Below are 24,461 nucleotides of genomic sequence, written 5' to 3'. Positions count from 1 at the left end.
TTCGGAGGGTGAAGCCTCACTGAGAGTCACCTGAGGTGCAGCTGCAATGAGTGCGTACGTATTGATGTCCGTCTGTATGTATCTTGCATTTCTAGAGCGCAACGGCGACTTCCTAGGCATATAATCTGTATCCGAAATTTGCCAGTCAGGGTAATTCCCGTCAAGGCTCCCGCACATATCCTTCATCCAATGATGCATCGACAGATGTTGCAACCTTGCGAAGGTTCAGAGGATGTATGGGCTGGAAATTAGGTACTCTACCTAGAGGGTCTGGTATGCTCTAGTCCTTTGCTATGGAAAGGCGAGGTATTGCCAGGCATGCATCCAACACAAAACTCTAATTTAACAAACCTAGCTTTTGGTAGGTTACCCCCTGTTATGTACGCTGCTGTCTGGGGAACGGTCAACACGCGGCAGGCGACTTGGGAAGGTGATCTCATCTAATTCTCACATATTGTATTGGAATATATTCGCGCAAGCGCGTCCTAGATTAATGTACAGTCAGTCATCGGCGAAAAGCTAGTCACCAGCAGTTCAGTAACTGCTTTTAGAGCCACGAATACAGAGATCTTTCAATTCTCAAATACATTTCTTTTCAGACTCTAGAAGACGTGACCAAACATGGTCCAACATCCTGCCTCTTCCCCCTATGTCTGTCATAGGCACACAGAGCTCCGGCGGCTCTATGAGCCCCTTTCCTTACTACACGCACTGCGAGAGCAAATCCCAGAGCATAGGCCGATTGAGGTAATTAAAGCTGGTGGGGTGGGGGAAATCTTAAATCGCCGCCGCGATTTCCTTGACGCGCTCGTTGAACTTGCAGCGTTAAAACAGGGGTGTGACTTGGCTATCACAGCGGGATACGACCACGATGGTGTGGTCATCGCCGTCGCAGGAAATCAGGACGTTAGTAACCTGGTTGTGCCGTTTCTGGAAAGGTTGCTGGGCATGGTCACCAATGCTCTCCCTGCGGGCTTAAATACTACAACGGGGCATAAAGAGTTTTCGAACATCTCAAATTATGTGATGCAATGGCAAAATGATCATAGCTTCGCAGTGTATCACACTATATTCGGCCATATTGCGCCCATTTGCATACCGGTAATGGCTGCTGGGGCCAATGACCCGAAAGGCATGACAATGGTTTCCCTATGGTTTGGAATCTGCAGCTAATATGAAGCCATGCAGACAGCCCAGCTCTTGACTCTGATTTTCCCGCTTGGTTCAGGGAAACCTTTTTTAGCAGTAATGGCATGGCGCTGATCAAAACAGATATGCCCGCTCTCGTCCACAAATGTTTTTCTGCATCTCAGGATGGGAAGTTTGAGATATTCAAGCGTTTTATTCGCCAAAGCGAGAAGTCTGTGGATATGTTTGAGGAGTTCCATCGCCAGCTGCTAAACTTAGCTATGCCTATAGAAATGTGTCATCTGCTTCTGAAATCGGCAATTTCTATACATCAGGATCTTCATAGCGGAATTCAGGTCTGCCACGTACCTCCTGTGGAGCGTATGAAGATCCCTCTAGTCAGAAAGAGGCTGGATCCTAAGGATATTGCCCATCGGATGTTTTCTGTACAGCAACGCTTCAAGCAGCTCTGTCGAGGGTTGGAGCGAGTCGTGCCGGCTCCCAGCAGGCTCCTTGAACAGCTTCAATACTATCAAGGAAATGTTTATACCCAAATTCATCCGGAGCTTCGCCTTGTGGACTTTTTTGATAAGAACAGTCGGCTGCGATATTTTGACAATTATGATAGATATATTGCAACTAGTAAGCCCTGTTGCTACTTGTGCAGCCAATATCTATCGCATCGCCTCAACTACCACATCCGAAAATGCGATCCGAACGACATTGACCTCCACTGGCGCTTGCCTGACATCCAAGCTATCGAACCCAGCACACATCTTATCGAACAGAGGGAGATACTGCGCAAAATCACGGAACGCCTTCGCAGAGATGTGGAGAGGTTTGTATTGGATCGTTGCTCCGAGAGTAATGATTCATCGGACGATGATACATCAGAGTCATTTAGCCTCTCAACTGAGACAACCATGACATGGGAGGAAGCATCCTATGGCGAAGCTAATGAATATTCCCATTCTTACAGATTTTCATCAGGCCCAGAAGGTGATAAACATCCTGGCTCTGGGCAATGTGATGGAATGGAAAATGAAGATGATGATAAGGAGACTATTGTTTTCAAGGGACGGAAGGCAGCATCTTTCAATGCCTGAAACTGGTTTTGCTTTTTGTTCTGCTCTGAATATTTGAGGGTCCAGCATGACACATGGAGAGGGGAGGTTGAAATAAGTTTAGCATAGAATTGAAACGATATATTATCTCCTGGAAAAAGATAGAACGTTTTCGGAGGATACAATTTCCATAAGAGCCCGTTTAAAGAAGTCTTACACCACCGCCACCCTCCTCCTCATCATCATCATCATGGTCCGGCTTCCCAGTTTCTTCTGCTCCTCCTACTACAACCCTTAGCGCTCTCCTAGATACAATTCCAGCTTGCATCAATTAGATAGGAGCCATTCGTGAAGAGCCAGGGGTCCCGCCTTACCGTTCCCTGCTGCCACCGCTTTCTCAGAGGTCAACCGTGGGTTGGCATATTCCTCTCTCTTCATTCCACCAGTACGAAGAACCGAGGTGACCCCTGCCGTCGAATCGTCACATACCGATCTCTGCCCCCGCTTCTTCGCAATATCTTCTCGTAGTTGACGTTGAAGGACTTCTGTTGTAGTAGCCAAGAATTCTTCACGATTCTCCTTCCCATGCGGTTTTGGAAGACTCCAAGAGTAATAAAGCTTTTTATGGGAAGGTGGCCGAAACCACTGTCGGGGATGATCGGTAATATACTTGTAACATAGGTAACAAGCAGGCTTACTACAGCCAATATAGGGATTTCCTTCCTCGAGTAGCGGGCTGCCATTTGTATCAAAGTAGCTGATCAGCTTAATCTCTGCATGCACTTGGAATCGGGGACTATTGGCGTAAGTCTGCAATTTCTCCGAGGCCATGTCACGATCATAAAATTGATTAACGTGGTGGTAAAATGCCTGCTTCTCACTTTCAGTTCGGAATATCCGATTTGTGATGCTATCAAAGGAATAGTCCCATTCAGCTGTATCAGGTCGCCGCTTAGAGACTTTAATTGGTTTCACCACAGCACCATACTTGAAGTCCTCGGACAGCGACTTTCTAGCGTCAATCAATTTTCGGCACAAAGTGATATGTTTCCCAACCTTGTGAAGCAGGTTGCGTAACTGATCATACATCTCTGGAGACATAATACCCTGCGTTGAAGCGTCCTTCAGCATATCAAACACTCCACCGACTCGTTTGCGTTCCTCGTAGCATTTCCTCGCTAGGTTCACCATATTCTCCTGCTGCACCTTCTCACCGTCCTTGGGGAATATCCCTTGAACCCAGATTTCCAACTCTCGGAGAATGTTGTGGCCTATCCCCTATTCATCAGCCATATCTATCTCTTGTACGTTAGGACCAAGGATTTGACAAACCTGTGGGCGGATGAGATTCGCAGTATCTAGCCCATGAACCACGGAATTTACTGTGATATATCTGAACTTTCTTCCAGTTGAACTCAAGGACGTAATCAACAAAAGGATCACACTCCGACTCGTGACCATGGGCGATTTTATCAAGCCAACGGAGCACGATGGTTAGGAAATTCTTGACTTTCGGGTCCACCTCCTGATTAGCTGCTATCCACACAACCAATCCACCTTTTTCCATTCCAAGCGCAACAGCAGTCACACGGTCCGGTTTTTTGTCATACGCCGATATGTATGCCAACGCGTCGGCCACATTCCGCCTATGCTCCGCAACAGTGATCCTTTCCTGTTCAGCTGAAGTTACTCTCTTGATGCGATCTCCTCTCCTGGGCTCTAGGGAACTTAATAAAAAAACTATCTGATAGAATTCACGGAGACGCTTCTCCTCATGGCTCGCGATTACTTCAGTGATCGCCATAGAGCCGTTATGTCCAAGGGAAATAATCAGCGATGTGTATAATATGTTGGGTTTTCCTCAACAATGAGCAAACGATTCCTCGGAATGATATACAATCGCACCGTACCCTCCGATGCACATATACCAGGCCAAGTGGAAAGCGACGACCGGCGAACACGTGTTGATAAGCATACTGTTCATGCATGACTACCTGATGCAGCCCTCTATCCGTCAGGATGTAACTCATGCAGCGTGGCCTGCAATGAGGCTGCGTTGGGTGCTGACTCCCCACGTGTCCTGCGGCGATGGATGGTGGGAAATGTTACGGCCCAAGGATATCCATTATTTGGCCCAAATTCTATGGCTACGGTCGCGATCCGATAGTATGAATAGCTGTCTCTTCTCGGTACCTCCTTGCTTCGAGTTAAATATAGCACGATCTCCATAGGTGGACAGAGGGTCGTGCTTTTGGAAAGCGCGCCATTCGAGACAATATGATTAAGCGCCCTGCGGTAAGGGACCACAACGTCGTAGTGCTTCTCCGCCCCTCCTGCACATCGAAGATATATAGAACCATGTTGAAATATGAGGGTTTGTAACCGCAGGTTAATGACAGGGCTATCGAAGAATCTTGGGGGAATGGCTATGTCCAGTGAATACCTACTGGCCATTGGTACCAACGCGGTTAGGACACAGAAATCCATACCTGGCCCATGCCCATTGAATGGCTTCCTCGGTCCTGTTCACTCCCGTATAGTGTTTGAAACCGAGAAATTCAAATCCACCAACAGCAAGCATATGACACATTACTCCTCCCCCAGGTCAGACCATCTAGGATGGATCTGCTGCTTGTCTTTAAACATCCGATACTGCCCTTTGTTTCGTGCCACAGTCGGAGTGCAAGTGCTTCCGCTTACGGAATTTTCGCTTAACGTATAGCATTGATATACTCCACCATGGCTAGACACTCAACCCTGAGTGTGTGTCTTCCCCTACAGCACAGCTTTGCTTGACAATGAGTCCAGTAAGTTGCTGAACGTCCTTTCTTGGTGTCGCCCGCCACGACATAACTCGGCAACGTGGTGACCAAGGCCATCGCTATAGTCACTTAGAACAGTCCCATCGCAGACCTACATTTTAATGCGGGAGTGGCTGGTACGTTCGTAGTGGGAACTGAATAGTTTGGGCGTTTACCATATGGGTGGAGAAGAAAGAGTGAGCCCATTGAACGTTGCAATTTACTACTATGCTACCAGGTTGATTTGGATGACGCCTATATTACACTATACATCCGAGCCAAGGTACAAGAGCCGAATTCATATATAAAGGTTAAAAATAAAAATGCACTGAAATAGACGACAAACTCTTTCCAATTTGATATCGGAATGAAGTCCATTTTGTGCTAGTTTATTGTCATATTTTACTTGGGACTTTGGAGAATGTCAGTCCTCCCTAGCCTAGCTTCTTGGCACTTCAACCGCTAGGTATTAATTTATAGATACTCCCTCTAACTGTAATTTATAGGCAAGTGGACAGTATTTCCTTCTATTGGAATAATATCCAAGGGAAGGTATTAGGAAAGTAGTGCGCTTTGGGGACAAGCTCACATCTAACATTTTATGTCAGATACCATGAAATATATTGTCACTCATTTGCCCGAATACTACCCACCCGAAGACAAGAAGAATATCATTCTTAATTTAGCAATCTTCATCGATATCATAGACAGACTTGACTTACGGTAATTAGAAATCCTTATAGGCACTTAAAAAGCGCTATCACCCAACGCTACCAATGTGTACATGAACTTGCCATCCAGAGACTCTGGTTATTTTTTAATTATATTATTAGACTAGAGGAAATGTGTCAGTCCCCGCTGCATGTTCCAATCCGCAGAAATTAAGATTAACAAACGGATGTCTCGTTAAGTCCTGACAAACGGTCTATAGTCAGGCTGGTTGAGGGGGGGCTCGACCACCAAAGCGCCTCAAATGTTCATAGCCTCCTCAGGTCATCGCATGTCATATTTATCTCATGTGAAGCTTCCAGCCCTACAACTACCTGCAGCGTTCCCGATTCACAGACCCTGGAGCTTACAAGCACGGCTGTGACGCAGTATCCTCGCGCGTGGCTTCCGTCAAGCGCAAGCTCGCTAGGGCAGAACGACAACTATCTTGACTACCAAGACACAAGAAATTTGGCACGGTCCCTGGACGCTGAGGTGTAGGTGCTTGAAGAGTTATACGACGGAAAGGTTCATGTCCGGTGGTCATGGTCCCCGCCTCCATGGCAGTAAGCAACTTTTCATGCGAGAGATTCGACGAATCTCCCTCGCTCAGAGGCGTAGAAGACTCAGGCGCGGTCTCGTATTCAGATTCATCAGGTTCGGGAACCGGCCCGAGGAGTTCATAAATGCACCTCGGAGACTGCGCTGAATACTTCCTGCTCCTGAGGATATTTCGACCGCACTCGTCATCTTCGGCCTCGTATCCGGTATCCTCCTCAATGGTGGCTGCGATGTCCTTGGAAATAGTCCTGATCCTGCGACTCAGACCAGGCACGCGATAGGGTGCGGCTGTCGAGTGACGATGTATATAATTGTCGCACCTATACTTTCTTCGTCTCCCTAAACGACACAGCTTACGAATGCGTGACGTGAAGGGCGCAGGCCGCGCATCCGAACCGGAAATATCAGCATCCCAATCCGAGAAATGGTGAGTCTGCTTCATAGATGCTATAACCATGTCGTTGCTTACGATAGGGAAGTCTACAGTATCCCCTTCGAGCGGTATATATTTCGGATCTGCTGCTCTCGCCGACTGGTTGCTGCTGGCGGATGATGCGTCTCTCAGGCTCCGCTCACACTTGAAACAACGATGAGGACGCCTTGCATTTATCAGGTCGAGCTTTTTGACGTTCCGATGGGTAAGTGGGTTGATATTTGTGCGCAGAAAGGTGGTTCTATCGATACAACTCTCATAGGTGAACGATGCAATGTGCCCGCAGGGGTAGTGGTGGAATGTACACAAGCACATGGCAGTCCGTGTGATAATGTAGACACTATACAAGCAAGCAGAGAGGGACGGTAACTGAGGTATGCATGGGAGAAATCAATATAATCGCTTGTGGTAGGTGTTATATACCTTTGGTCAACAATAGCGCTCATTGGGAAAGCAGAGAGGCATGGGAACAAAGATATAAAGAAAATATTCCCCATAACAATTAATTGTCCTTAGCCTTTTTGTTAAGAAGCTTTGATACTCTCAAAGAAACAGCAACCACAGAAACCTCTTGACTCAACAGGATCGTTCCTCAATCAACTTGTGGTCTCCTTGAGATCCTGCAGATATGTGACACCAGAATCAATCAACCACCATGCTGCCATTTCATGGAGAAACCTCAGCACTGGATTCTCCAGTGGCACGATGACCCTCTTTCTTTGTCCGGGGTTTACCTTCCTTGTCCACATGATTGTCTCCGTGCAGAATACTACGTCGTCGCTTTCTTCCCAGAACCGAATGACCAATCGTCCGCTAACCTCCCCTTCGAATAGCAACTCAAGCACGGCTTTGTTGGGGGTCCGTTCTTGGACACGGTAAAACCCACAAACAAGATCGCCTTCTTTGAACTGGAGTGATCGAATATGAGATGCATGGAAGGTTATACGATCTGCAGGTGCGGCATTCAACCGCAGTATCCAGGCTTGTGGAAAACGAGAGAAGGCTGTCATGTTGCGACGTAGCAGCAGTGTGAATAGGTCTTCTAGCTTTTGCGCCGGAAGTAATTTGCGCGCAATACGACGGGAAGCATGGTCATAGAATGCGCGACATTCTCCATGAGAGACCTCTGGGGGAAGCGATACGACTGTAGAAACGGATTCAGGGAGTTTGCTGTGGTGAAACTCGTGATGAATTCGGTTCCCGAGAGAACGGTGGAAGATATAGAGATAAGTCACTGTCGCAGAGGACGTGGCTAATAGAACGGAGGATACATAAAGAAGACTGGGCATCTTGCCTACTGTAGGGGAACTCAGTGATGAGGTGGAAAGGTGGTGAGGAAAAAAGAGAATTAAGTATTGTTGAGCTATGAGACGTTGATATCAATCGGTGCCACAATTTCGTATTGCACCAATGAATGAAACGCAGCAGTGGCTATATTAAGTATGCCAAGGAAATGGTCTCATGACGGCTCGTATCGGCGCAAATCCAAGTTTTGAACCACAAATAGTTCTATTCCATTTGTGTCGTAGATATGCTGAGGAGAAGCTTCCAAAATATGATTATAATCGTATCAGATATACTCGTAGAAAACAAAGGAAATGCCATGTACTGTAAGCCTCATCCACCCAATATTTATCATCCACCATGAGTCTTCAGCCGGGTCATGTCCGCAGATAAACAGGTGGGTATTGCCAATGCCAGATTGGCTAGGACCTATTCCTTTATTATTTATTTCACTATGCGGTCGGTTACTTCCGTTCCTGCACCTCGAAGGACTGCTTCTTCGCTTTCCGTTTCATCCAAAGTCGATAGGCGAATAGAGAAACGATGCCCACGCCCACGATGAAGACGATACAGAAGACTAGGATGACACCCGGATTTTCCGAAGCCCAGTTGCTGCGTTTAACAATCTCATGCCGGATATGGGGGGTTAGGGCTTGAATTGCGGGCATCGTCTAACTCCTTGTTAGTTCTCTCCACCGTTCTGGGGATAGAATTCGTGGTGCTTACGAAGTTGGCGGGGAATAAGTGCCCCTTAAAGCACGACAGATAAATGGTCTGTATCCCGTCAAAAAAGGTCCTAGGAAACCAACGAAGTGTCAAGCACACTAGCGAGAGGTTAGAGATACGAGAGACGTGAATTGGGGCATATAGGATGAGACCTATTGCACATGTCGGGAGCCGCGGAAGCTGCGATGAGAATGACGTGGAAGAGACGAGTTCATGCAACCTCATCGACTGAAACTGTTGATGGGTTTTCCAGGGTTATACTTTATTTTACAGTTTGTGGTGTTCATCCTGCAAGGCCATTGGCGAATTGCACCCTGCCTGCTCGAAGCTTGTGATATGTTCATCGAAGGTTATTTCCGAGAAACAGTGACTGCTTGACTACTATCATAGTATATCCTGCCACTTCCCCACAAATCAAATAGCCTTAGAGTTGATCTACCTTGGCCCCTTCGGGCTATCCGCTCACCCCACCTGGTGGTATATATTGACCACCCGCCTGGACTTTGGAGCTCCACACGAGGCGAACAAGTGCAACCCTTCAACACCAAATTAATGACACCAGTCTCTCACACGTCATTCAATAGTAAGATTAGCGTTGAATCTTCGAGAGCAAGGACTTGGTAAACTTCGGTCCCGTCGCTCCCGCTGGCGTCACCACTGGAACAATACCCATGGATCGTGTCATAAAGAAATGAGGTCTGGAGAGGGGGCTTACTGCATGAGTGGATGGTTGATAGTCGAGAGTTTCAAGCCTTATATATAACAGGGCGGTTCCTAATGTCCCCTTCAAACCCAATTGTGGCTGTCAATGCATGATATAGTGACGTCATTGACGTAGAAAATGCTACGTTAGCTCATCGCCCAACAATGCCAGTTTGCTAAGAGACTCGAGACACAGCCTCGGGAATGTCTAATCGACCAGTTCGTTTGTTCGATGATAGAAATGCATATGCTTCTCAGGGCTCAGGGCTTTATGCCTGTGCCTTCCTGTTTGGGTATTGATGCACGTGAAGCATGGAAGCGGTTAGTCATGTGTGCAGATCCTAATTCGGCCACATGCCAGCATTTCAACTTCAGCTTCAACTGCGGCATTGAAACTTTTCAAGAGCGTGGACCTCTTGGCGCTGGGAGTTTTGTTCCCACTCTCCCCTCTGATAGACACATTCATTTCCCCATCCTAGTGCCAACCTTGACGGAACCTCCTGACTCAATCCACCCAATTCCCCTTAACCTTGACCTAATTGACGGACTAATATCCACCTTGCATCGATTCCCTCGTATTCGGCAGATTAGCGACCAATCAGCCCCTCTGCCAATGCCAATCGTAGGGCCAAGGTTCTTGTATGACAGCAAACCGGACAAAACACCTACCAGAACGTACGAAGGGTGGCCTCGGGCTCCAGTCGCAAGCCAATAATCGGAGATCGTGCCCTGATGGAGGCTCTTCCCGTCTCCGAATGTTACCACGGTTAACCTCGCAACGATTTCTAGCCTTGTGATAATAATCGCTCTATCTGCATGAGTGCTAGTATGCCCGCATTTGAGAGGCCGTCAGGTTTCTGGGGACTCCAGTTTGAGTAAAGATTATCCACACCATGTGCCGTGTAAACATTCTTCACGCATCTCGGCGGCCTGTACTGGCGAGGCCTGGCCCCTGCGCAGGGCATCATGACAGTGCAGTCGTGTAATACTTATCCCCGAACCAACCCCACTAATCTGCCGTCAGAAATTTACTCGCCAGGACCCAGGGAACCGACTTCTTGGTTATAAGCATGGCTCGTCTGTCGATATTCGCCCTAGCATACTTCACACTTACCCTTGTCTCCAGCGCGAACGCATGGACGTTAACCTGGCGAAATGATACCGGTGCCCAAATAGTCGACGGTGACTCGATACAAAACTGTACCAGGATTTATCACGAGAAAGGCCAGGAGTTCTCATTCAACCCGGAAGGCGAATGGTGCCTGAAATTCTGGGATGAGCCAACATGCCAGACACAGATTGGAAAGACGTGCGAGGGTCGGAGGTGGAAACAAATTGCATCGCGGAATCTTTCTGCATTTAACGTCTATGTGATGCCGCCTGCTGACATTAGCGCGAACGGTATGGCGACATCCACATCGAGCACTTCATCCACAACGACTACCACCTCTTCTGCGAGCACGAGTGCGGTTGCGACTGAAACAACTCAACCTGGAGATGATGAACCCCCGAGTTCCTCGCTATCGGGTGGTGCAATTGCAGGCATCGTGATTGGCGCCGTTGCCGGCGTTGCAATACTCGCTGCATTGTTCTTCTTTTGGGGTCGTCGAAAGCGCAACGCTGCTGCTCTGGCTGCGACCAATAGCACACCAGCTCCTGGTCCAGAGGAGCGACCCTTGCCCGAGGCCGTGGATCCGTCGAAACCAGCCATGTCGGAAACACAGACGCAAGTGTCCTCGGTGTCTCCATATGGTTATCCTGTCGCCGGGCATAAGACTGCGGAGCTACCTGGGGAGAAGGTGGGCGCGGAATTGAGCAATAGCCGCCAGCTGGTCGAAATGGGTAACACCACTGCCTTGGCGGAGATGGATGGAACGAGCACCGTTAAACGCCCTTGATGAAGCTTAGGGTAGTATGAGGGAATGGTCTTCGGGTACTATCAACCTGGTGATCCTTTCACGGCCTATCTCAGCTATATGCACCGTTTTTGTTAAATAATCCATAACTTCCCTATATGATACCAATTTGAATTTTGCGTTCAATCATGAGATGACATTTCTATTTCTGGCTGCAAGGAATCACTTTATAATCAAGGTCGCCGTCTCATTCCCCCTTCAGCCACGGCACCTCCTCGGGTAGATACTTGTACGCTCTAAATATAGCATTGCTCTCATACGCAAAACCCATCTTGCTCATCTCCTCCAGCTCACGCTCCCCAAGAACAGCGGTGTAATCACTCAACTGCGGTACCACAAACTCCCACACCAACTCTCCAGCCTCAGTAACCTCAAGAATCCTTCCAGTCGCCGCCTCACAGAGCACCACATTACCATTCCGCAGTTTCTGCGCAGAGCCCATGAATGGTGTGAACAGCCCAATACCGCCGGTACTCGGATCCTTGTATTCCCAAACGATCTCCTTCGTCTTCCGCGCCACCACAATAGCCCGAGTAAACGGCACCGAGATCCCCGGTCGAAAGACCCCATTATCAAAAATCAAGAGGTCACCCGACGGAAGCTCATGCGCACAATGCTGCTGGTTCACCACCGGCTGGGTCAGATGCCAGAGCACTTCACCAGTCTCGCGGCTGATAACAACCACCGAAGACGTGTTTCGCATCGAGGCAATGATATTCCCATCCGAGTCAAATGAAACACTATTGATCAACGGCCAATGCTCGCGCGGATAGTCCTGATGCATACGGAACAGCTCGGGGTCAAGATGATCGATCGCGCGCCAAGACCAAAGCAGCTTTGCGCCTCCTTTTCCATCGCCCTCGAAGTCCTCCGAGGAGGATCGATTCGAGCTCGACCACGGCTCCACTAGCTTGATGCAATCGCCGTAGACAATTCCACCGGGCGCTTCACTGCCCGTAATCCCTCCCTGTACTCTCGCCGCCTCTTCAGGCGTCAAAGCTTCCAAGGTGGTGTAGAGGAGCTTCCCATCTGGCAGATGGTGTTGATCATGATGGGCTTTTGGATCGCGGTATTCTCGCAGGATTTCACCAGACGGCGATACTTGGATCATTGCGCCGCCGCGGTATTTCGCCCACATGGGGAAGAGGTTTGGGGCGTCGGGATGCGCCCCGTTGTAGGCGAGGTTACCGTCCGGAAGGAGTCTGGAATGTCGGCCTGCGCGGTAGGGAAGCGTCCATTTGTGGACTTCTTCTCCGGTTGTCGAGATGAGGTGCGCGGTGCGGGATGTTAGGGGTGTGTAGAGGATGTAGCCTGGGGAGACTTTGGGGTCGGTGCCGCGCAGGCCCAACCCACGACGGCGGAGGGTGTGTTGTTCCATTTGTTTAACTAATATTCGGTATCGGAAAGTCAGAATTATGTGTGGTTGGTGTCTTGTGTCCTTCATTTGGGATTTTGGGGTATATATAGCAAACCTTTTGTGGATCTTGACTGGTCGACCGGCATGCCGCGGGATGCCGCGGTAAGATAGCCTCGATCTACGTAACTGATATGGCGTCAATTTGGCTATTATCGTGTTATCGGGATGCCGCGGTGTCTGGTGATATGAGCGATATGCGTGATCTCAGATATAACTGGGGGATGAAGTAGCTGGAAGGTGAGTATTTTGCCCAAAAGATTGTTGGGGTTGTTTGGTGCTGATCAACATGGAACAAATCTCAGATACACACTGCAAGTCTTCAGTGAGCATAGATGGCGACGAGAAGACCAACTCAACATGGATACAAGCCCTTTCTATTGAGAAAGGTGGTATTGAGCGTGTTACGCCGGATCAACGACAGGAAAATGTAACCCATTTCTGGAACGCCTGCACTTTCTGGTATGGCTTCACTACCCAGTTCGCAATCCCGAATCTTGCTGACAGAATCAGGCTGAGTGCGAACATGGCTGTAGCCACGCTTACCACTGGAGCTCTTGGAGGACCTATGGGTCTTAAGTTCTGGGATAGCTTCATCGTCATTCTCGTCGTTAACCTCATCAGCGACCTGCTCCCAGCATGGACTGCGGCATTCGGACTCACGGGGCTCCGCATGACGACCTTCTCGTATGGCCTATCTATCTGCATGCTGGAAGATAGCTAACACAAACTAGGCGATATTCATTTGGCTACTGGGGTAATCTCCTTGTAGTGGTCTTTTCCATGGTCGCCACCACAGGCTGGAACGCCATCAACTCCATCTCTGGTGCTGCTGTTCTCAACGCCCTCTCCGACGGGCGCTGTCCCACCTGGGCAGGAGTAATCATCATCTGCACAGTAGTCTGGATAGTCTGTGTCCTAGGAATCAACTGGATCCACAAAATCGACACCTTCATCTGGATCCCACCGCTGATAGTCTGGTGCGTAACGGCCGGCACAGGCGCATCGCAGTTCAGCAGCGCCGAGCCCAAGGAATTCAAAAGCAGCCAGGACAGAGCCGCTGCCATATTATCTTTCATGGCCATTATTTTCTCCTTCTCTGTCTCATGGGTCAACTGTGCCGCAGACTACAACGTCCGTATGCCGATAAACACATCCCGGGCGAGGATATTCGGCGCTACATACATCGGTATCTTCATTCCCTCGGTGCTGGTCCAAACTCTCGGCGCCGCGTTATTCAGCGGCACTGTACATAACCCAGAATGGAAAGCCGCATACGCAAGCGCAGGCGTAGGCGGACTCTTGAAGATGGCCCTCGAGCCAGCTGGTGGATTTGGAAAGTTCCTTATGGTTCTTGCGGCGTTGAGTTCGATCCCGGTATACACCTCTGCTCATATATCCCAACTACAACAACATCCAGAAGTATCAAGCTGATTCTAACTCAACCTACCAGAACAATATCCCAAACAACTATTCCTTCGCCCTCCACGCCCAGAACTTCGGTCCCTGGGCCCTCCGCATCCCTCGCATCGCCCTCGTTACGTTCGGTTTCATCGTCTCCCTGGTTGTGGGCTGTTGTGCCGCCCAGTTTTTCAAGGACACCCTACAGACCTTCTTAAGCGTCATCGGCTATTGGACCGTCATCCACATCGTTATTGTCGCAGAGGAACACCTTGTCTTCCGTCGCGGGTGGCAGAGCTACGACCTGGACGCCTGGGACGATCCTGCGAAGATGCATTTCGGGTGGTCGGCTATTGGGGCCTTTGGGGCTGGGTTCGTGGGCGCTGCACTTGGGATGAAGGTGGCATGGTATGTCGGGCCCATTGCTGGGTTGATTGGGTCCGGGGCGAACGTGGGCCATGAGCTGACGGGGGCATTTTCGGGGATAATGTTTTTGGGGCTGAGATGGGCTGAGAGACGGGTTTGTGGGATGTGAGCTACTTTATTGACTAAGCGTTCACGGGGTTATTTAGGACAGTACATATATATAGTATGAATGGTATATTTGGTTCGCCTGTAATGAATGGTACAGACTATGGAGGGCTTGAAAATCCCCAACTAGGCAGTAAATCCCAGTTTCCGTCTTCTGTTGTCTCAACGCCTAAGAACTCGGGGAAATAGCCTGCCAAGTCCTGTCCGAAAAACGCTTCACTTTGTTCTGTAGCCAGTGGCTGGGGAACGACCGCTGGGCGTAGTTTCTGATGAACCTTCCCAATGACGTGACCGAGTGTATGCGCTGCGTGGCAAGGGAGACCGATGGTCTGCATCCAGGTTACGAGACTGAGTATCAATGAGTCCAGTTCGTCTAGGTTGTATATCTGTATTAGTTGGTCCTCGTATGCGCTCAGTAGCCTGCAGATGATAATGGCAGCGAACGTGATCATGTGGTAGATGTGGTCGGTTAGATGGCGCGTACGGTCGTCCGCGGTGTCGATCGCAAGTCGAATGATGGCTGTTGAATGGCGGATCATTTCAGAAATGACCGATTCGCGGGCTCGCGCAGTTTTACTTTTCAAACATTGATCGTATAGGAGAAGATGAGCGAAATGGAAGCCCATCAGCAGGAATTGCGCGCGGGGTTGTTCTGCCTCGGTCAGTGTATGTGAGATGTTGGTTCGCAGATGGATGGATCATACCGAGCATGAATTGCCACTCCTTTTTCCAGTCCTGTAGACTAGCCATGGATTTCAAGAGGTCTATTGATTCACTCGATGTGTGCTCGTACAGTGTCCAGTAAAGGTGAATCTCAGCCACCATCCGCAGTTCATAATTCGTGGCATGATCGGAGCCTACTATCGCTCGGCATTTCGGTATCTGCGAGGCTTGCAGCATGGACTTTCTGCTTGTGCCGACGCAATACTGCAGATGCGCGAGACACAGATGGTTCCAGATACACCAGTTATCGAGGGTTGTTTTCGTGAGTTCCGTGTGCGCATTAGCTGTGTTGACTGCGTCGAACAAAGGGCTGGATTGGCAATGTTGCAAGGCGAATCCGCTTAGCAGCCAACTGTCGATGCTCAGCGGAACTTGGCCCACCGTGGTGGACCATAATGAAAGGACGATGGCAGCTTGGAAGAACTCTATCGGCTGCGGGGAAACAAGTAATGCGGTCGAGACCAACGATCGAGCACTCTGATAGAGCTTCGGGGCGAGAGTAGTCGCCAGGCTTTCCGTTGTATGTCGGACAGCGATCAGACAGCAAGCGGAGAATAGCAGTGGTGATCGATTAACCCTACCAAGTAAGATCTTGGGATCGGTTTCTGGATCGAAGAGAACCCATCGACCGTAATGCTCTAGGAAGCTTTGTCTGTCAGATTTACCGCAGCATAGGGGGTCCCTGTAGCGTACATAGTGATGAGATTGAGTGACAGATCGGCCGATATAAGGCCATCTAGTACTGATTCGTGTGAGCTGGCGTCTGGTGATCTTACCCCGATATCCGAGGCTAGATCACGGATGACCATGACAGGTGGAGCCGAGGGATAATCTGACTTGGTTGCTGGATTCGCTGCACTCTCGTGCAATATATCTCTCGGGTTATTAGAGCGCTCGATGGCCGGGGTCATGATACTAGACGAGTCTTCTCCCAAGCGCTCTAATAGCGCCCCAACTGTTCTTTCGAGTTGCTCTATTCTGCATGATATTAATGACACCGTCTCCAAAACCTTCGGCGATGAAGCTACCTCGCGTCTACACTAGTAGTATGGGAAGCAGTATCCTCCCGTGAAGGAGTTGGCTGATGCTCAAATGAACATCTCTGCTGAAGGCGTTCGCATCGCAGACACGGTCGCCCGCCAGTCCCTGATTCGTAGCATCTGGTCTTCTGTTTCCGGCAGGAAACGCATGCCCGAGAAGCGCGACCTCGATCTGGAGGCATTGGGCTTGCGTCAATAGTACGAGACGTACATTCGCATGCAGTCAAGGAGGTGATTCTGTGTAGAAAGGCTCGCCATGATATGGGGAAATGGCGTCAAATCTTATCGTGACCACTGATAAGATAAGTAAAGCCTTGGCTTGGTGATCTTTTCCGATCGCTACTTTTCATGAAAGATACATCAGAAAAGACCTACAAATGAATCCTCGGAGTGTCTTGTAGCTGACAGTGGATCAGATTAGTACCGTGATCATTCTTAATATTATTATTCGCATAGCATATGCTCTCTTCCTGATATAAATATGGTATCAACCGCGAAATACATCCCTCGAACGCCGACCGCAGATATGAAATCAAAACAAAACACAAGCCAAGCCAACCTCATTGTCTGGTGTTCTGATGCACCTCCACTCTTCCACTGTTATGCCATGTAGCCAACATCGTGCCACACTGGCCGCAGTAATGGTTGTAGTCTTTCAGAGAGGACATCAGGTATGGGATGCATCCCAGACAGAAGCAGCAGCAAATAAGGGCAGCCCAACCACTATTCCTCGTTAGCTTTCATCATACTCCCAGGCTCTTGAAACCATTATACGTACTGTGTTGTGTTTCCTGACTCTGCCTCGGTTCTGGTCATCTCGCGGACTCCGCAGACTGGGCAATCCACCGGGGTAGGGCCGCGCTGTAGAGCATGCAACGGAGTTGCAGAGTTGTATCCACTTGGGTGACCGGCGGGAGGATGGTAATATGGCTGCGGTGCCACCATCACGTTGGGATCGTGTACTGGAGACTGGACGTGTGCATTTTGAGGAGCGGTTGGCTGGGGAGGGTAAAATTCGGGGTGTTGGTCGTAGACCGGGACGGGAGCTGTCATGACCTGCGTTAGTATAAAGTTGACACCGGGGGTAGAAATATCAACATACTGGGTGGTACTTTCTCCATGGTTAATAATGACAGTAACAACGGTTAGGTTCTCTAGGCACTTTGGGTGTAACGGGGCAGTATAGGAGAGAACGAGAACAATTTGCAAGACCTAGCGGACTACTTGTGTACTTATATCGAAGTTCATTCCCACCACGATCCTGCAACCCTTCAATCTCACATGGTCAAAGCCGCAATCCCTCCAGATCGATACTATTTCCAGAAGCCCAATCGGACATGGTTCGGGCGCAGGGTAATTTCCTATCACGAACGCAGCCTCGCATGTGGACCATTCAGAGGGGATGGTGGACTCCACTGATAGTCACCAGAAGTGAACTGTCAGAGATGGGCGCGGAATTTTACGAGGCTCAAGCAAGGTGTGCCTTGTGGGTGCGGGTGATTAGACTTGGGACTTGAACGGCTTGGCTGAGGCTGTACGAAGTATCCATTTTACACAGTCCTCTCTGGGGCTGATCTCCTCCCTTTTGAGATTTTTCTCGTGAAATACGAAGACCAAGCATGTTGTTTGACAAGTGGTCAGAACGTAAATTTGATTTTGCTTTTGGAGCCAGTCACTTCTGGCCCAGGCGAATATTCTCCTATTTGGAAGAGACTCGTGTTGGTTCTAATACGAGTTTTCCTGCATTAGCAGAAACCCTCAGAGGCCAGGATCAAACGATTCCCAAGGAGGATGGGCTGCCCCTTTCTTTTTGGCCCCCGGGCACGATCTTCTTCAGTGTGGGTCTGGCTCATCCTCTTTCCTGACTCATCTTTCCACCATACCTTGACAGGTAACGCTCTTCATGGGGCGCAGTTGCACAGCACCCACGCCATATTCTCGCGAGATGAATTCAGATATTAACTCCTTCGGAGGGCACAGGAGACTGTGATGTGCTTAAAAAGGCGCCACAGAGAACAATATTGCATGCAGATTTCTCCAGCAGTAAAACGTTGTCATATGTTCGGAGTCACGATGCAGCTCAATTTAACTATATGCGGAGGGAAGCTTGGCGCACATCGGCCCAATGGTTGAGACCCCTATTTTTGTCATAAGAACCTCAAAAGGTTTCCCATCAGGCAACCCAATGTTCGACCAGTAAAGGAAACGTAGGTTCTGGCTTCCTGTTTCTAGTAGAGCTGTCCCGATAAGATCCAGCTCTACTCGTTCCCAACTTCATAAATTACGGGTGAGTTGGAATAGAAAGTATGTATGTATATACATACAGTAAACAAAGAGCTTCTTTGAGCTTTATCGGATTTTCCGGCTTCCCCATTACTAGAAGTCGTTATATGTGGGGCAGTATAAAGGATTGTCTGGGACATGCTAGTGCCATGGTACTCCTTTGTCAAGATTGCCAAAACCAGCCATAGTCTCTCAGCGGATTCGCCCCGGAGGCCTCGTGGATTTTATACCATACCGGACGAAGGATTGCCGTTGGGGTCTAGATCATTTCTTAGGGCTGAGTTTCATAATAGGGGTTCATGCCTCGACTCTAAACTCATCTGTATTTGGTAAGTAGCATTGAGATAGTTCCGAAACAAGACTACTGCTCACTGGATATCTACTAGTGACAGGTCTGAAATAGGCAATGTGAATCGACTGCTAACTATACCTGCCCGCTGTAGTAGATCTGCCCATATTCTATGTAGCGATGTTGGATTGTAATTCAGATTCGAATGATAGGAGCAACGGCATCTTGCGCTCCTTGACAGTTCGTCGGTAACGTTAGGGGGCCACTATTCCAGGAATACTAAGAGAGCAAGATATCAGGTAAGCCTATGAACATGTGGAACCTGCACGGATAGGAGATGCGACTCTTCACTGAGAGGTACACATCAGGATGATCCACTAACCGGCCTATATATAGATTGCTTGAACAAGGAGACCAAAACCACAGTGTAGCATTCTTCGGTTACCAAAGTCTATAGAAAGGTATTCAACGTATACAAGGTTCCTCGAATTGTCTGTTACCCAATTCCAAGAAAATACACGAGGTATCTATTTTGGCCTGGGCGAGAATGCCTTAATTGTATCCAGACCCTCTCCTCTTGGAATGGGCGTGGCTCTATACGGTTTGTATCCAAGTCGGTGAACAAACCTCTGTGAAAATGGCATAAAGAATGCATGATCTCTTCAATGTTCAATTTTCTTCTTTCTCTCTGTAGCCAACGCGATGTGTTATCTGTTGTCCAACAATGCTCTATCGATGGTAGATAGCGTAATGATTTCCCGGGTTGCTCCTTGGGTAAACAGTGAAATTACTATAACTATAGTCCTATAGAACTGACTTTTTATTATTCATTAATAAAATACGAGATACTCTAGAATATAGAGAATATCAGGACCACCTCAAGTTTCAGCCAAACGTTTTGTCAGGGTAGTTGTTTGTCAAATTATACAATGGATACTGTGAGATATTCAATTTCTTTGGCAAACCATTTCGTAAAATGCCAGGAATCTGGCGGCAGCGGCTGGCTTTATAGTTGAGGGCCATACATAACGGAAATTCACCCTTCAATCAAGTCCACTCAAATATTTAAGGTATTCCTGTCGCAAATTCCGAAGGATGATCAGGAATCGACAAGACATACTTCGGCTAGATCTTAGACGAGAAGTTGTTGCATCTAGACAAATTTTAATAGCATTTCATGGCACAAAACAACACGGAGGATCTGAGAAATAAGCAATTAGGGTTCTAGTATGCTTTCCCGGATGGAGTAGAGAGTACGATTATATGTTGATAGACTAACAAGCCGATAATCGCAATTGTTTGTTTTCTTCTAGTCAGATATAACAAGAAATTCTAAAATTCTCTTTGAATAGGGTATCAAGGTTTGATCATGAAGAATTTAGGATGTGGGTGCCTAGCATTGATGCTACTCGTCGCCAAAGACTCTCTCATCGACTGCGCTGTTTTCGTGGAGTTGTTGTCCATACAAAAAGCCAGTAGTGTAATGAAGTCACTGAAGTAGCTCCCTAGTTAATAAGGGGCAGCTGGGCCATCTGCCATCAGAAATTACATATCCTCGCAACATTGTTCACTGAGTTATTCGATGTTGCCGTCCTTCTGGATCGCCGGCGCAGTGGAGTGACACTCTCCGGACCACAGCGTTGAGAGTTTCGTCGAGTAATGTTCCCCTTCGAAGCTCGTTGATAACCTTATCTAACAGTCGAGGAACCCAGAATATTGGCACGGCCTCTTGAGAGGCATTCTTTATTGGCTACAGATGAGTGGCGTAAGAAATCTAGGTTTTCTGGGGAAATGGCCTCGTGACGATTTCCCCAGGAAGGTTTACTTGGCTCAAGCGGCTGGAACCACGATTGATACTGCTATATATCCTGCCATTGGATCCCTGTTCTCCCCTGCCCTGATGAGACGCCTTGGATGCGTTCGACACCCACAATGCCTTCCGGGATGTCTGTCACCCCGTCTATCCCCATCGCAGCATGTCCCATACGGAGCCGAGCACGATCTTTGGCTCGGGGCCCGGCCACGGCGCTCTAGGAGTCAGCTTTGTCGTATTTATTTCCATCGCCCTCTACAATGCCCTCGAGCTGACCGTCATTATCCCGCTGAGCTTCCACCGGTATAACACTTTATATTTCTGGGCGTTGATGACATCCGCCGTACTTGGTGTGATCCCCTCGACCATCGGACCGGTCTTGCAGTTCTTCGATCTCATACCGTTATGGCTCAGCATGCTGTTGTCGAATGTGGGGTTTTGGATGATGGTCCCCAACCAGTCAGTGGTGCTTTACTCGCGATTACATTTGGTGTCACAGAATAAACTGGTGCTTGCCTTCGTCCGCTGGTTGATAATATGGAGTTTCTTCACGATCGCCGTGCCAACGACTGTGTTGAACGTGGGCTCGAGCTACGTGCCGCAGTCGCTCGGATGGGTGGACGGGTTCGAGGCAATGGAACGCATCCAGGTAACTTGGTTTGCCGTGCAGGAGACCTCCATTTCCGTGATATATATCTGGTATACCATGGGCATGATTCGACTGAGTCCCGACGAAGATAAGCGGCGACACAAGATTCTGTACGAGCTCGTGATTATCAACATCATGGCCATTGTTATGGATATCGCTCTGGTGATCCTCGAGTATCTGGGATTCTATTTCACGCAGATCATTCTCAAGGCGACAATCTACAGCATAAAGCTGAAGCTCGAGTTCGCCGTTCTGAGCATGCTGGTCTCCATCGTGCACCCGCCTAGGTCCGACCCGCCTACTTGGGGGACGAACTGCACGATGTCGACTTTCACCTAGGGGATTCTTTTTTATGTGGTCTGTATATTAGAAAACTTGCAAAAATTAATGTCTAGAATAAAGGTCGCCCCATGCCTTCGATGTTCGTAGTACAGTCAGTTATTTGTCTCTCGCAAGATAGAGCACAGACCCCCTAGTAAGTGCGTCATGACTGGCGCCACCAAATAACGAATCAATACAGGAGTCCCCCACGCGACGGTTGGGTATTCAATCGAGGTATTCTTTCCTGCACTATTGATCAGTAGTAGTTGTTCATCACAATGTCGGCAGCGTTATGGGTACGTCATGTAAGTTCGAATCGAAATTTGAATCACGGGACATTGAGTATCGCTGCACATCCAGGTGGCTTCCCCAGGTTTCACGATAACAGTAGGACTACCCTTTTCATCATAGCGTACTATGCTACCGTAATGTGTCTTCATTTCCAGTCAGTCCTAGCGGAAGAGTCAATGGCGATAGTGGCGTCCATAGACGTGAGGTGAACGCCCGAGGAGAGTGCCTCGCCCGTTAATACGATTGCCGACACTAGCCGTGGACTATTATTGATACCCGTGCTAATAGAGACTTCCAAATGGTGTTTGCTGATGGTTTGTCAGAAGGCGACCGTGGCTTCTCTTTGGGCATGGATCAGTAGGTCGCTGTTGGCGTGATTATAGTAAAATGTTCACCACTCGTTAGGATTCGGAACCTAGATGATAGTATGAAGAAGTCAGTGTACCAAGGCCGCTTGGCAAACCTTCCAAGATAGATCGGGTAATGCAGGTGCGAGGCAAAAGGACATTAATCCGAAGTGCTCGCTGGACTAAAATCCTTCTAAAACGCCACGAACGGCAAACATGCAATATCGCAACAGAGGCTGAGATCGAGCAACCTTAAAGTCATCGGCAGCGCTTCCGACGACACTGCTCGGAAGGGGTCCCGAACTCTTGACGGATGCTGAGATATACCTCACTATCCTTAGATGACTTCATCTTGGGTATCTGAAAAGCACAGCGGTTCAATCAAGTGCACCAGAGGATACGACAATCAAGAGATACCCCGCTTTTTGTTGCTTCCTGCATCTCGCCTTACGATTTGACATGGATTGGGTTGAAATCCGATACCTGAGCGATATATTCGTGACCAACCATTGATTGTCGAGCACGCGTGTGGTGGTGAAAATTGGTTGAGTCTGTCGCTAAGGAACGGACGAATTACTACAATAGAGGGCTCTACCTAAAAACATGCCTACCATTGTCTGTGCTTTGACTGCAAACATTAATGTCCATGTCGACACATGTTACATTTCGTTGTGTGATATTACGTACAATATTATCGATGTCAGCTAAAATGATTCCGAATTTAGCCTGAAACGCACTAATATCGACAGGGAGCCGGAGGCCCGGAGATGCCTGTTCGGGTATGGCTACGTGGAAGGGTCACAATATAGAGACTTGTTCACACCGGTGTAGATTCCTCCACATGTCAGAGAGCTCGAGATTGAAGTGGAGAATGGGCCTCAGACCTCTCCAGTCTCTACCCCACAACTGAAATTACCCACAAGTTGCGGAGTGTTCCCAACATTCTCCTCCAACATCGCCCCACCTAACAATCACTCACTGCTTTATTGTGTAGCTACGACCTGAGCTACCTCGACGCTGGCCGACGTCATTTCTTTTGGCTACAGCTACGAGTGGATCCACTACATGTCTGTGGAGGTCTGATATTCTTCTGGTTTGACACATGACGTATGATAAAGATGACCCTGACCCTTCCCCCAACCAACCGAAGCTATTGCAGTGAAGCTACTAGTACGAAAGGGGCAACTGGTTACAGTGGTATTTGACTCTCGCAGGAGAGGCGTGGAGGCAGATGGTTCTCATAATATGTCGTCAGACATGTGATGTTCAAATCTAATAGCCATCTAAGGCAGAAATAAGAGTCCTGGAACTACTCGAAAGGAGTTAGTTTCACTACTTCGTACACAGCATCGCTTTCTAGGAGGCGACTTGTGCGCATAAAGATGATGTAAGCAGGTTCTTGTATGGCATCGTATGTCTTTCCACATTGGTTTTAGGGGATGCCAATTCTCGGGAGCGATCCCGTCGTTGCCCAGTGTCTGCCTCCTAAGACCAGCCATTCCCCGTGGAAAAGTCAGCCCGATCTGTTAATTAGAGTTGCATAATCAGTGGCGGTGGTTAGCCAGGCCTAGCCGGCCGACCGGCAGGCTTAAACAAAGTAGAACTTAATGTACCATTAGAAAACTTAAACCTGCACGAAAAGTCGGTGGGAGAGGAATGCCATGCATACAAGAGACCCTGATAGCATTGCCAAGTGGCACTCGAGATGTTGGATCTATGGTTAAGACCAATGGTTGTCATCCCAAGTGTTACTCGTTAAGGTTCTGGGCCTGCAAGGGATGCATACCAGGGAATTTCTGGAAGCAACCAGTCGAGGGCTAGACTTTTGAGACTGCGGCGTCTTCGTCTCAATGCGTACATTGTACACAGTCCTGTGGCAATTTCTCGCAATGTGGCCTTCTGCGGCCGTACCATCATCTCCAATGATTTGACTCGGCAGGTCAACTGTTACCGGGTAGGGTATTTGTTTCTACGGAAGATATGATGGCTCCGGTCGCCCAGCCGGGGTCGTCGTATGGTACTATTCGTGGGGTTCC

At 48.7% G+C, this 24,461-nt stretch overlaps 10 protein-coding genes across 10 annotated transcripts; 5 read left to right on the top strand and 5 right to left on the bottom strand.

Annotated features, from left to right (window-relative positions):
• Positions 1 to 621: 621 nt before the first annotated feature.
• BDV37DRAFT_270956 (nucleic acid/nucleotide deaminase domain-containing protein) lies at positions 622 to 2,234 on the top strand (the record flags this gene model as incomplete). The annotated part of the gene is made up of 2 exons (XM_032084643.1): positions 622 to 1,154; positions 1,538 to 2,234. 2 exons carry the CDS (start codon positions 622 to 624, stop codon positions 2,232 to 2,234), a joined length of 1,230 nt encoding a protein of 409 aa, XP_031942299.1.
• A 392-nt stretch (positions 2,235 to 2,626) lies between these two features.
• BDV37DRAFT_293365 (uncharacterized protein) lies at positions 2,627 to 3,996 on the bottom strand (the record flags this gene model as incomplete). The annotated part of the gene is made up of 3 exons (XM_032089391.1): positions 2,627 to 2,889; positions 3,074 to 3,463; positions 3,525 to 3,996. The coding sequence occupies 3 exons, from the start codon at positions 3,994 to 3,996 to the stop codon at positions 2,627 to 2,629; spliced, it is 1,125 nt and encodes a 374-aa protein (XP_031942298.1).
• Positions 3,997 to 7,150: 3,154 nt separating this feature from the next.
• BDV37DRAFT_101151 (uncharacterized protein) lies at positions 7,151 to 8,057 on the bottom strand. The gene has a single exon (XM_032078182.1). It carries the CDS (start codon positions 7,982 to 7,984, stop codon positions 7,292 to 7,294), a length of 693 nt encoding a protein of 230 aa, XP_031942297.1. The 5' UTR covers positions 7,985 to 8,057; the 3' UTR covers positions 7,151 to 7,291.
• Positions 8,058 to 9,434: 1,377 nt separating this feature from the next.
• BDV37DRAFT_101123 (uncharacterized protein) lies at positions 9,435 to 10,300 on the top strand. Its single transcript, XM_032078180.1, has one exon. The coding sequence runs from the start codon at positions 9,640 to 9,642 to the stop codon at positions 10,120 to 10,122; it is 483 nt and encodes a 160-aa protein (XP_031942296.1). The 5' UTR covers positions 9,435 to 9,639; the 3' UTR covers positions 10,123 to 10,300.
• Positions 10,185 to 11,408, top strand: BDV37DRAFT_101129 (EGFR-like transmembrane domain-containing protein). The gene has a single exon (XM_032078181.1). It carries the CDS (start codon positions 10,478 to 10,480, stop codon positions 11,303 to 11,305), a length of 828 nt encoding a protein of 275 aa, XP_031942295.1. The 5' UTR covers positions 10,185 to 10,477; the 3' UTR covers positions 11,306 to 11,408.
• Positions 11,409 to 11,510: 102 nt separating this feature from the next.
• On the bottom strand, positions 11,511 to 12,701 carry BDV37DRAFT_282213 (uncharacterized protein; the record flags this gene model as incomplete). The annotated part of the gene is made up of 1 exon (XM_032086990.1): positions 11,511 to 12,701. The coding sequence occupies one exon, from the start codon at positions 12,699 to 12,701 to the stop codon at positions 11,511 to 11,513; it is 1,191 nt and encodes a 396-aa protein (XP_031942294.1).
• A 196-nt stretch (positions 12,702 to 12,897) lies between these two features.
• On the top strand, positions 12,898 to 14,673 carry BDV37DRAFT_293363 (purine-cytosine permease family protein; the record flags this gene model as incomplete). The annotated part of the gene is made up of 4 exons (XM_032089390.1): positions 12,898 to 13,199; positions 13,251 to 13,424; positions 13,472 to 14,114; positions 14,191 to 14,673. The coding sequence occupies exons 1-4, from the start codon at positions 13,027 to 13,029 to the stop codon at positions 14,671 to 14,673; spliced, it is 1,473 nt and encodes a 490-aa protein (XP_031942293.1). The 5' UTR covers positions 12,898 to 13,026.
• A 97-nt stretch (positions 14,674 to 14,770) lies between these two features.
• BDV37DRAFT_293362 (uncharacterized protein) lies at positions 14,771 to 16,303 on the bottom strand (the record flags this gene model as incomplete). The annotated part of the gene is made up of 4 exons (XM_032089389.1): positions 14,771 to 15,325; positions 15,391 to 15,411; positions 15,492 to 16,038; positions 16,086 to 16,303. The coding sequence occupies 4 exons, from the start codon at positions 16,301 to 16,303 to the stop codon at positions 14,771 to 14,773; spliced, it is 1,341 nt and encodes a 446-aa protein (XP_031942292.1).
• A 672-nt stretch (positions 16,304 to 16,975) lies between these two features.
• BDV37DRAFT_246202 (LITAF-like zinc ribbon domain-containing protein) lies at positions 16,976 to 17,573 on the bottom strand. Its single transcript, XM_032081727.1, has 3 exons — positions 17,535 to 17,573; positions 17,211 to 17,478; positions 16,976 to 17,155 (listed from the first exon to the last, which is right to left on the bottom strand). The coding sequence occupies exons 1-3, from the start codon at positions 17,551 to 17,553 to the stop codon at positions 16,993 to 16,995; spliced, it is 450 nt and encodes a 149-aa protein (XP_031942291.1). The 5' UTR covers positions 17,554 to 17,573; the 3' UTR covers positions 16,976 to 16,992.
• Positions 17,574 to 20,855: 3,282 nt separating this feature from the next.
• On the top strand, positions 20,856 to 21,805 carry BDV37DRAFT_293360 (uncharacterized protein; the record flags this gene model as incomplete). The annotated part of the gene is made up of 1 exon (XM_032089388.1): positions 20,856 to 21,805. The coding sequence occupies exon 1, from the start codon at positions 20,981 to 20,983 to the stop codon at positions 21,803 to 21,805; it is 825 nt and encodes a 274-aa protein (XP_031942290.1). The 5' UTR covers positions 20,856 to 20,980.
• Positions 21,806 to 24,461: the final 2,656 nt, after the last annotated feature.

The sequence above is a fragment of the Aspergillus pseudonomiae genome (assembly GCF_009193645.1).
Source record: "Aspergillus pseudonomiae strain CBS 119388 unplaced genomic scaffold BDV37scaffold_26, whole genome shotgun sequence".
Lineage (NCBI taxonomy): Eukaryota > Fungi > Ascomycota > Eurotiomycetes > Eurotiales > Aspergillaceae > Aspergillus > Aspergillus pseudonomiae.
Note: the sequence above shows the minus strand (reverse complement) of the source record. Positions and strands in the feature narration are given on the sequence as shown.